This window comes from Neopelma chrysocephalum, unplaced genomic scaffold, assembly GCF_003984885.1.
Source record: "Neopelma chrysocephalum unplaced genomic scaffold, ASM398488v2 Primary Assembly neopelma1_76, whole genome shotgun sequence".
In the NCBI taxonomy this organism is placed as follows: Eukaryota; Metazoa; Chordata; class Aves; order Passeriformes; family Pipridae; genus Neopelma; species Neopelma chrysocephalum.
In genome coordinates, this window is record NW_020897737.1 from 3454384 (window position 1) to 3466470 (window position 12087).

The following is a 12087-nucleotide window of genomic DNA, read 5'->3' on the forward strand; positions in this document are numbered from 1 at the left end:
TTTGGCATTTTGTTTGGGGGTTTGTTTTTAAATAAAAGTAGCATATTTACTGATCATAACCAACTTGTAACTACAGGTTTGTATCAGGCATATCTGCTCTTTCCACTTCCTACATCTCCATGAAATGAAGTAGGGAATTTTTGTTGTTTGGTTTTTGTTTGTTGGTTGGTTTTGTTTGTCTTTAATAGAGGTTTAATAGGTAACTTTTCATCTGAGCAAGTCACCATTTTAAAAGAAATAAAACTAAAAAAGTACAATCATAGTTTGTCCTGTTACCCCCTAAAGAAACCATGCTTTCCTCCAATACCCATAAACCATAAAGAGAGCAGAAGAAAGAAGAGGTGAGGGGAAACCAATACCTGTACTTGGTCACCGTTTTCTTCAGATCCACTTTGATTGTGAGATGTTCCCTCATACAGTTGACATCTGACACTTTCACATCTGAAACAGTATGACTCGAATCACATTGGCTATTGGAGGAATCTACGTTTTTCCTTAATTCCCCGTCCTTCCTTACTCTTTCATTTGGTTTGTTTTTAAAAGATCTTGGCTCAACATCCATTTTGGAAGAGTTAACACAAGCATCACAGCCCTTCTTTGAGCTATATTTAACAGGTACTTCGACGTGTCCTTCTTCAGTCCGCCTCGCTCTTCCACCACTAAAGTACTCTGGCTCTTTGCTATTCCGGGCACCCTTAGAAGAACTGTATTTCTGGTCCTCCTGCTTCACGTACTTCTGAGCTCTATCGCCTGGAAAAGGCTTTTCCCCCTCCGGATGCCTGCGCCGGTTGTGATTGTACTCATAGGCTATCTTTGGGACAGAACCCCCCACGTACTCCCTTTCAGCCGACCGGTGGGACTGGGCACCCGGGTATCTTTGCTCCTCCTTTTCTTGGTAGGGTGGAAAAGAACGTTCTTGCTTCCACTTGGAATTTCTTGCTACGTCTCCACAGTCATACCTCTCCATTTCCTTAGCCCTTTTAGACGTGTGCCCATATTCTCTGTAATCGTGATCTTCAGGATACCTGTGTTGACATAAAGCAATTTACACTTGCACTAGAGAAGAAAGCGAGAACTTATACGTGCAGAATGTTGGACAGCAGAATGCGTGGCAAGTTAACCCAAAATCCCTCACGCCAAGGTACAGATGTGCAGGGGCTCTTAAGAGGGAAATATTATCCTCTCATACTACAGCCAGCAATACGATTTACTTAAAAGACAAATACTTCACTACTACCAGTCGCCCATAATTAAACTACAAAGTGGCCAACGTGTTTCAAGGTGGATATCTTCAACTATAATGAAAACAGACTTTCACTTGAGGCTTTACACCACAATACCCAGGGTTTAATTATTTTATTCCTATACCTCTTCTGTAAAGAGCTCCTTGCCGTAAATTCATCAGAAACTCTTCTGGGTGACTGACCATACTTCTCTTCATGTAACCTCTGGTGCCTCAAGTCATCTTCATGCCATTTTCTTTCAAGTTTACATGAAGACCCTAATGGTCTGTGAAAAGGCTTCATTCCTTTTTCGTTTCCAGTGACTTTGTAGTGATCAAACACATATCTGTCCTCCATTTTGTGTTGGTAAAATGGACGATCATGCTCTTTATAAGGTATTTCCGAGTATTTTGGTGGTAACTGGCATCTCCTATTGCTTTCAGTTCTTTCAGATGAATGTGTTCTGTAGGGCTTATGACTGTAAGCATCTTCCATGGGAATTCTTTTCAGGTTTGGTGAAGGTGACCTACGTTCATATATTCTCTGGTGGTTATTTCCATGAGGTGCAAACCTGGAATTGTTTTGTCCATATTTTTCATCTTCTGTTCTCCAAGGCATAGGCTTCTTTGGGTCCTTACGAAAGCTTTTATATTCACAGTCATAATTAATATGAGCATGCCTTTGCCTATGATGCTCTGGACTCCTAAATGCTGGAGATAAGGACCTAGAGCAAAAATAAAATCCACTTTCAGTAGTCCATAAAATCGAATCATCTTCTTAATGAGAACATCTATTCCCTAAGGAAGTAGAGTTTAGTACACAATTTTAATCAACTTGTAAAAAAATTAAACCAAAGATATTCAAAGTGACATTTTCCTGGCTAAAGCAGCAAGCTTACTTTTACTCTGTTGAAAGATTTCATAGGAAAAATACCCACTCAAAATAGTAGCAAGTCAATCATTTTTGTCTCTTTAAAGTTTTTAATTTAAAACTTAAAATAATTTCATATATATGAAGTTTCCACTACATTGAAAACAACTGTTTAAGCGTATTTTCACACTTCCCAAGCATTTCCTTATCTTTTTCAGCACCAAGAGAAAAAAGAGGAAGGAAAAACAGCATATAAAGAAATTTAAGAAGAGGAAAAATGCCTTTTCAGGTTTTCTTTGCATGTCAAAACAAGCCCCAAAGCTTACTGAAAACATTATAAAATATTCTATTTAAAATGCCATACAGGTAGGTTTTTTCCTACAGAAAAGACTGAATTTGAAGAAAATGCTTAAGTCTTTTTGAATAATTGTATGTACATGTTCACACATGTATACATATGCACTTCCACACTTACTGCAGCTTTTGCTATTAAAGATTCAATTGCATCACTCTGCTTTGCATTTTCACCTACACTTTCAAAAACAAGGGCAACCTGTCAGGTTTTAGCCAAAACCTGCTTAAATAAAGAAAAAGCAGCACAAGCCATTAGCAAGAACCAGAAAGTAATCCCAGACATAACAGTTCTGCCTGTATTCAAGCATTCACTGCACTCTCTCAACACATTCTTTAATGAAAACACAAAAAAATGCAAGTAGGAAAAAAAAAAAATCAAGGAAGTCACTTCCTTTGTACATCTATTGCAAATTGCAAATGTACAATTTGGCAGAACTGTTTGCTCCATTTCTGCAAATGAGTTCAGATTCAGAACCACAGATCTTCCTAAAAACATAATGGCTGACTTCCAATAGCACCCGTACTGCTGCTGCTGTCCCATGTTGGTCTGGTTATGGCTTGCATTTTAATGAGAGCTGGGGCATTCCTCCCTGCCCTTACTCAAAGGACATATTCACAACTATCAATCTAGTATGGACATGGATAGGGTTTCTCTTTTTAAAAACAAAGAAAAGAATTAAAAAACCCACACATTTTTGTGTTACCCAAACTCTCCTCATCTTGTTCATCACAACTTAGTCTGTTCCTAAAACCAGCAGAAAAGGACTTTCGAGCTCTCAAAAGCTTAAACTGTATTCTAGCCTCCTAGTTTTAGCACCTTGAATTTGCACTGCAAGTCTTAAAAATTAGGCAGGTAACTAACAGTATGAAGTAAGCTGGATGTTATTCTGGTGACAACATCAGTAACACGTTACTAAGCTAATGTCCAAGGAGAAGAGCACTGACTCCCATGTTTCCAGTTTGTGTTATGCTGCAAGGCATGTTTGACTCTGTTAAAGATCACTTTGCAGCTGAGCCCCCAAACCTCAGGAAGCCCAAAGTGTTTGAACTAAGAAGTTAAAAAAAAAAAAACAAACAGAAAAAACCAACTACTAATTTCTTTTAGCAGTCCCTCCCTGTAAACCAAGAACAAGTTACAGACATTTAAACGCACAAGGTAGTGCTTGAGTAAAAATAACCTTAAATAGTTTGGTGCTTCGATTTTGTGCTTAACATAGTTCTAAATCCCAAAACATGGAAGATGAACAAGGTTCTTGGCAGACTGCAAAACCTTAACACCTCCAGTTTAAAAAAAAAATCATCATAATAAAACTGGGAGCTGGGAAAAAATTGTAGAAGGTGTTCAGCTTGGAAAAAAAATTATAATTTACAAAAGACACTTTACAAATTGCAATTCAGCATGTAATATTCAGGTCCTATTTATAAATCCTTATAGAGCCCTACATTTCAGAACACAAGTTATGGATATTTACCTTGGTTTCCATCGTGGTGATCTTGATCTAGATCTTGTCATCTTCTCTCACGTGCTTATGAGTTTCTTGAAGCTGTAAAAAAGGTTATCATTTACTAGTCTGATTACAAATTGCAACAGGAACAGTTGTTTTTAACAAGCATAGTATTAGATGCTTCAAAGTTCGGGTGAGACATATTTTTAGGATGTTTTACTTAAAAGGTAAACCTCTAATACCCATTTTAAGGCAAGTAGCTTCCTTTTCCCAATTGCTTATCTTATTTTCTTTATAAAGATTTACATATTTTATCATAGTTCCATTTTTCTTGCCATCTATTCACCCTACTTTCAAATGTTAATAAACTCATAAGCAAGCTGCAGCAACTGAAAAATTGTTGTAGTTGTTACTATGTGTTGAATGCTGTAGACGATAGAGGAGAAACAGCTTTAAAAATCAAATTTGTGGGGAAAAAAATGGTTTTGCATCAAGTTATAGTCTGAATTCCATATATATTGAATTTCAAATTTGTAATATACACCAATATTTTTACATGGTTACAGATCTCTTGTAAGCTTTAACCGCTCCATCAAATCTTAACTGCTAGATCATCACATATTTCATCCAAATAAAATGAGATACAAAAGGTCACTTTTCATTTATATACTTCACCTGCTAATAACCTACTACCTGGACACACATTTAAATATACAATGGATGCACTATGACAAAGTGCTGCTCCTGACTCCCGAAAGTAGCTCTGGGTGTCCCTTCTCATAATAGCTACAGAAGAATGAGAAAAATATCAGTGTAATCTACCCTTTTAGGTCTTCTTTGCAAAAAGATATTAGGACCTTGGAAAACAAGTGATGAAAGTATATACCAACTCACCAGTAATGCGACTGGTGAAAAGAAACGAAATCATTATTCATTATTGAGCAAATACAAAGGATTAAAGCAGAGTGAAATTATTGGCTAACTGGTTAAAAACTGGAATTTGGACCACATACTCATGCCTTCTAATTGCCACAAGATGCTGTAAAGGGCAGAAATATAAATAGACAGAAAAGCAGGTCCATCAACAGCTCTAAAATTAATGAACAACCAATCACTGGAAAATGAAGGAAAACGCCCAGGTCAATGTCACTCTCTAAGTGCTCTGGTATTTGCTGTAATTATTTGCTCAGACACTCATGGAGACAGAAAACTAGTCTGAGCTGGCCAAATATGGTCTTTTTGATACTCCCAGTGTTCAAATAACTTCTTTAACTAAATCTTTTACCTGAAAAACTGAAATTGAAAGGGGAGAAGCAAGCTTTAAGGCACTACCTGAACTATTGTGCACCCACGTCTGACCCAGTGCCTCACACATCCCCCCCACCCTATCCCACTAGTTGGTCAAATAAAGTATCACTCCTTGCTAGATTTGATTTTTTTGGTATGAATAGCTCATGGCTAAAAAAACAGTATCTCAAGAGAAGAATGTACAGCATACTTCTGATGCCTACCCCACAGGTGGATGTTAGACAAGCCACCTCCTATATTTCAGAGTGATTCTAGAAAGTTCTCACTAAGTTGCACAATAAGCTAACCAGACCTTTATTTGCAAGACACAGCATTAGCTTAGTCCTGAAGAAAAACCTCTGGAATTTATTTTTCAAAAATCTCAAAACTCTCCTGTGCACCATGAGGGTATTTGCTCCACAATGAATCATTCCATGTGACAAAGCACAAAGTTGTAAGTGTTGCAAGGGATAGTGAAGCAAAAAAAAAATCCAATCCAAAAGTACCACAAGGACAAAATACAATATTTGTTCCCTGAACTTTCAAATATGAAGTTATCCCTGCCTCATAGATCCTAAAGGCATATATCTGAGGACTGCACAGCATGAATTAACTTCAGGCCCTTTGCTTACTTGAACATCATGCTGGCCAAAGTTAAATATGATGCTCCAATGCCAGTATTCATTAAATATTATTTTTCAAAGAAAAGTAATACTGCGACAAAAATGCTTGCCTGTTTTTCACCCATAAAAACACACCTTACAAAACAGAATAGTATTTCAGAAACAAAAAACCACACTCCCTGGTTAATACATTTCAAAACGTGGTGTGTGATCTGCAAGCTTCAAAGATTCACTACTACCCTCTCTTCTGGTAAACTTTTAAAGGTGACAGTGTTTTATGCACTGATCAAATTATTTTTTTATATCTTCCCTTCAGTTCTGAACTTTATTCTTCATTTTCAAGTGAGTACGTAGACACCAAAAAGACAAAAGCACCATTAAACCCCACCCAACCATTGGTACAGAACGTGATCTGCCAGACTGATCGAGGCAGAAACTGAACATACATAACGAGCAAGAGCAATTCCTTATTCTTTCGAGACTGGCTAAACAATTGTATCTAAAAGCGTGAGAAGTACTGTGACAGCATGTCCTAGATCTTGCCTTAGGATAAGGAGGACTGCTGTAATTTCCAATGAAGACACTCCTTTTGTTTAGTGGAAAGAAGTGTTCATTTGTTTCAATGCACCTCCTCAAAAATGACCCACGCAATATGATTTCCTCACAGAGGAACAAACCATGCAAAGGCAGCAGACACTCGACCCCAACCAAGACTCCCCATGTAATACCAGAATCACAAATTAATCTATACAGAATTTGTAAACCCATTGCTAAATCCAGGTTTAAATCACCTCAACTAGACCAGCAATATGATTCCATACCAAAAGCAAGCTTTTTGTAGGATGGTATTGGGTAGCAAGCCTGTCTATAGCAGAATTACTTGAATCAAGTGAAGGCCCTACAGTTTCTGAGTCAGCATCCAGGTGCTTCTGAAAAGCCAGGTCATATTGGAGCAGAGATGCCAGGATCTGGCTGCTCTGGGCTCTGAATTTCTTCAAGACCTTCTGCTGTGCTTTGTGAGATGCTGTCACTATGAAGAACAATTTTTTTTTTTTAACTAAAAAGTATTATTAAGTTCATAGTGCTGCTTGTGTTTGCTGTGTTACAACAATAAGTGACTTATTGGAGGAGTTATCAGTAACTGTGCTTAGACAGTTTTTAAATATTAATGGGAATCCCACCTTTTAGTTTCTTTCCCTTGACTTTTGGAATTGAAATCAGACAACTTCCCCCTCAGGAGAAACGGTCTCAAGCCTGCTGCCAGCTCTCTTTGATTCCACCCTTGAGAGATCAGTGCTTTGACAAGCACAAAATTCTAGTAGTATATATCTACTACAAACCTGAAAGGAGTATCTTGAGACAAGTAACTCAAAACCAACTGTATGAAATGTGCCAACTTGAACACATGTTCTTTCAGAAAGGCTATAAATTTTTACCAAGTTGCTCTCCTGAACAGAACAATCTTCAACCTCCTTGACATTCTCCAGCAGAAACACAAGAAATCACAAGTGACTAAATGACCGCAGTCATCTAGCTGAACAGAGGGGAACTGGAGCTCTTCTTAATGCAAAGAGCCTCACATCAGCAAGCCCCAAAGAGCTAAAACCCTGCAGATACAGCACAGACACAGTAGAAGCAGTTAACTCTCCTGTAAAAACTTATAAATGTACAGACTGCTTTACATGCCTTTTTGATGCCTTCTATCATCTACAACAGATCATGGAAGAAACTATTTAGGACACACAGAGGGCAGATCAATACCAACAGTGCTCATCACCAGGGAGCTGCTGTTCAATACCATTTCACCTCCAGTGAAGGGAGATGTCATTCCTCACCCCTCTGTGAGGGATTGCCCGGCCACCATTGCCACTGACTTGCAAACCCTTTAGAGGAGAGGGATAAGCAAGTCTCTCATAAGCTGGGTCCCACAGCTGACAGGAAGACAGACACTGACTCTTGCTGCAAAAACTACCCACCTCACTATTCTCTCACTTTGCCCAAATAGATAAGGAGCAGCTCCAAGCTTTCCATTGACTGTCTTCTAGGCAGGGATCAATCGGAAGCTGCAAGGGACACGCCAAAGTCTGTATTGCTGCAGTGTCTGTCAAGAAAGAAAAACCAGGAATTGATACTCAATATCAGGACAACCAAGTCTTTGACAGAAACACAGTCAAAACCCCAGCTGCAATCCAGACATTAAAAAAAAATAAAAGGAAATATCTTAAAGTCTGCAGTACAGAAAGCCATTTACACCGTCATTAAGTGAAAACCACAGAACTGGCAACTTCTCTAGTAGGTAGGTTATAATACCTGATGCAAAGGCTGTCCCAGCAGCGCCTACCCCAGACACTGTCCAAGCAGAACACAAGCCTGGCATGTTCTTGCCTATTCAACTTCCAGGCAAACCTTATAATCTCCAACACCAAATGCCCAGGAAAGAGTGCAAAACCAGAGAAATACCTCCCAGCAAACCAGTCTCAGTGTTTCTCAACCTGCAACAGGACTTTTAAAAAGTCAAGGCTTCTTCGACTGGCTTCAGTACCATCACCACAGGCAGAGGTTTCCAGTGCTGTGCTAGGCCATGCATACACTCATTTCTCCGTGAGCTTTCTACTAAACACCTTTGATCTCAAAACCACAGCTCCCAAATGGCACCTGCATCCACCAACCCCAACCCTCCAGGGGCTGGAGAAAGGATGTCACCAACTGTGCAGCACAAGCCTGGCCCATGCTCCAACATCGCTGCACCAGCACCAGAGAGGTGCCTGGAGCCCAGTTGCAGCTCTGCCAGCACATGGAGGTGACTCCCATCTCAAGGCACATCACCTGAGGGAAGGACATATGTGACAGGTTTGAAAACATGAGCTAGAATAGCTGTTTAAGTCAAGGACACACACTCAGCTGAGGCAAATGAAATTCAGCTGAGTGATTTCTAAACCATTCCCTCTTTTAGACAACACAGCAAGTAAAAGATCAATGCAAGTGACTGAGATCCAAATTTCCATCCTCAGTTTTCTCATAGCTCTCCTATATTCAACAACTGCTCTTTTTGATTACAGATCCCTCCTCCTGGACTTTTACCACTCTCAGAGCACCTTCCACATCTCCAAGGTTATGTTTTGAATCTCCACAATATTTTGTAGCAGGTCTGGTAGCACCACCCCCAGGCCACTGCTGTCTCATAGCCTAAATCCTCATCACCAACACTACCAGGGAGATGATCCTTTTTTTTTTTTTTTTTAAACCACCTTCATTTTTCCTTTTCAGTGCCATGCCATATTTATCAAATTTCCAGACCTGGCCCACAGCACCTCCCGAGGCAGCTGTGGCAGAGCAGCTGGGAATGGTGTGTAGCCATGGCAGGAGGCAGCACCATGAGTCCACACTACTGCCCGACGTGTCACAACCCAAGGAGTGCAGCGAGCTCCAATGCTCCAGTTTGTCTGCCGGGACACTCGGCTTCCCCGGCACCAGAAGCATCCCTCCAACCTACCAAAACCACATCACTCCTTCTCAGCTTTGTCATTTTTCTTTGGCACAAGCTGGGGAAGGCAGGCTTTATACAGCTTGTATCCCAATGCCAAGGATTGTTAACAGACAACCAGGCCTCACATTAGCAAGGTAACTGTGCCATGCAGGGGCAGCATATGGGAATCACTCTATTCTGCTTGCTAAACAAAATGGATAAGAGATATAAAAATTATTGTCCCTTACACTGACAGTAGGATGAAGACCTACAACGGAAAGTACAGGCTTAGCTGAAGCATACAAAATTTCCTAATGGACCACTAAACAAATTTTAAGTTATTCCTTGGAATACATAGAAAGTATTCCCCCGTGCCTGCATATTTGAGCAAAAGAATAAAAATAACTCAGTCTACTGAACATGTAACTTGTCAGTGTGTTCTCATTTAAAAGCAACCTGTTTAATGACACTAATTAGCAAGCGATGCCTCACCTTTGCAGAACAACAGATTACAATGCCAACTTGGAAGGACTAAGCAGGATAAATCTGTGTCACATAATAAGTGAGGTATTATATTACACTCTCAAATAAACTTTTTTTTTTTTTACACAAAGAAAGCACAACCCATACGTATATTATTGAGCCATTTCTATAACGTGTTGAATTAGGGGCCTTTAACACCTGTCCACTACAGTGTCAAATGTCACAGCACCATCCCCAGCCACTTCTGCCTACCACTTTCTAAGGGGACACCAGAAGCATGTCATAGTCCCAGAGACAAACCACCACAACTTCCTGCCTACCGAAAGCTCTCCAACACACACAAACCACGATGAAAACCTTTGCTTCTTCACCTTAGGTCAAAAAACCACCGGGAAACTAAAATAAGACCCTTATTTATTCAGAATCAGAGATGCCACACAGCAACATTACCAGGAGGCTGGGAAGCCCAGGCTGCCTTCTCCAGTCACATCAGAGAAATGCACCCTTGCTGGAAGACTCCCAACATGTTTCCTCCCTTCCCTGCAGACAGCGAGTGCCTGCTGCCACCTGAGAGGAAAAGTAAACCTAACTCTGTGCAACCACATCGCTCACCAGCTTGCTGCAACACCAACCCAGCCTCTGTCACCTCCTTGCAAACACCCACAAGCCAAGACTGCACCGAAATCAAGCCCATCTCATCCCAGCGCAGGCAGATGGAGAGTTGGTTTGATCACTCTTACAAAAGCAGTGGCAGAAATACCAGTTATTTTGCTGAAGGCAGATGTGGAGGAGTGCATGGACACTCAAGACTGACAGCTGTTTATCAGGATAACAGGGTGTGCCTCTAGAGGAAGTTAATTAATTCAGTTCACCTCATCAACACCAGTAGTAGGAAAAAAATGAAAAGGGAAAAATCCTCATAGCTTCTGATCAATCTTTCAGAGTATAAATATGAAAATAAGGGGAAAGACTTAGTCATCTGTGTTCTCTGCACCCCTCTGCCCAGCCCTGTGTCAGGCTGCCACAACATAACATCCATCAGCAGAGATCCTTCCGTGCCTTTTGCATATTTCTTCCCCTCCCTTCCTGGCATTCCCTTCCATACTCTTCCTCCAGCCATCCACACCCAGCAAGACTTTCATGAAACATTCACTTTTCCTTGAGGCCCACAAACACGCAAGGTAAGCAGCTAATTAAAATCTCCCAGCAATTTGAGTAGCCTTTGTTTTAAACCCTTGTAACTCAGGAACCTAAACTATATTTATAAGTGACTTGAGGCATTTAAGAATGGCAGTAAAAATTAGGTATTGCTGTCCTGGATGGAGTTGAGCCAAGTGAGTAGACTGCTATCACTGATTCCTCATGAGACACTACTGCACCCCAGAGCTGTATGAATAACTGTGCATAATGAACTAAACCAATCAAAGAAGTATAAAAAAAAACATTGATTTGGACAAATCAGCACCAAGTCATCTTGCTTTGAGCTGACTCAGCCCTGAAAATATATTAAGCTAAACCAAAGACGTGCTGAAATTGAGATGTAACTGCTATACGAAACCTGCACTGTGTAAAGTCTTTACAATGACTTTAACTGGCGTAAATCCGCGTGTGACAACATATAAATTACTGGGAACAGAGTCTGCTGGTATTTATGCCTTGCTCACCTCTGAGGTGTCCTTACAGAACAGCGAGCAGCGACCTCCGCTCTGCGGTGCTGCCGGCCCTGAGGGTTCACACCACACGGCTGTTCTGGAACAGTCACGACACGGGGGCACGGCCGACAGACCCGCGGCGACTTGTCGCCCCTGCCCTGCCCTGCGCTTTGTTCCTGCCCTCCCAAATCTCGCTGAAGGCACCGCACCACGAACACACCGGTCTGTGCACAGGGAGGCGCGGTCCGGGTGCCGCTGCCCTGGCAGACCCAAGATGGGAGCAGCACAACCCCCGCCGACCTCCAGCCCCGCAGCAACGCTCCCAACGGGCAGCTCCTCCCGGGGGGCAGCTCCTCCCGGGGGGGACCTCCCCCCCGCCGCCTCCCCGGAACGGGCCCTCGGTGGGCGCGGCGGGGGCGAGAGAGCCCCGCGTACCCCGGCCCTGCGGAGCCCCCGGGGCGGCTCGGCCCGCCCGCTCCCCTCGCCCGCCGGGGCCGGGCCCAGGCCGGTGCGGCGCAGGCGGCGCTGACAGGACAATGCCCGCGGCCGCCCCAGCCCCGGCTCCGGCTCCCCCTGACCGCGGCACCGGCCCCCGCCCCCCTGGACGGGCCTCACACCAGGGCCCACCGCGGCCGCGGGGCCGGTCTCCACACTCACCGCCTGCGGGGCCGCTCCCGCCGCTGC

At 42.2% G+C, this 12087-nt stretch overlaps 1 protein-coding gene across 6 annotated transcripts in view; it reads right to left on the bottom strand.

The window, feature by feature from the left end:
- Positions 1–12087, bottom strand: part of BCLAF3 (BCLAF1 and THRAP3 family member 3) — a 33281-nt gene that overhangs the window by 20268 nt on the left and 926 nt on the right. For 3 of the 6 annotated variants that reach the window (XM_027689206.1, XM_027689207.1, XM_027689202.1), the window contains exons 1-5: positions 12061–12087; positions 7779–7903; positions 3920–3991; positions 1369–1947; positions 360–1025 (exon numbers count right to left, since the gene is read on the bottom strand). In XM_027689206.1, the coding sequence (XP_027545007.1) occupies positions 360–1025; positions 1369–1947; positions 3920–3960 (1286 nt within the window). In that variant the 5' untranslated portion in view covers positions 3961–3991; positions 7779–7903; positions 12061–12087. Of the gene's footprint in view, positions 1–359; positions 1026–1368; positions 1948–3919; positions 3992–7778; positions 7904–10201; positions 10221–11415; positions 11526–12060 lie in introns of those variants that run through there. The other 3 variants (XM_027689204.1, XM_027689205.1, XM_027689203.1) reach the window with 3 other exon arrangements.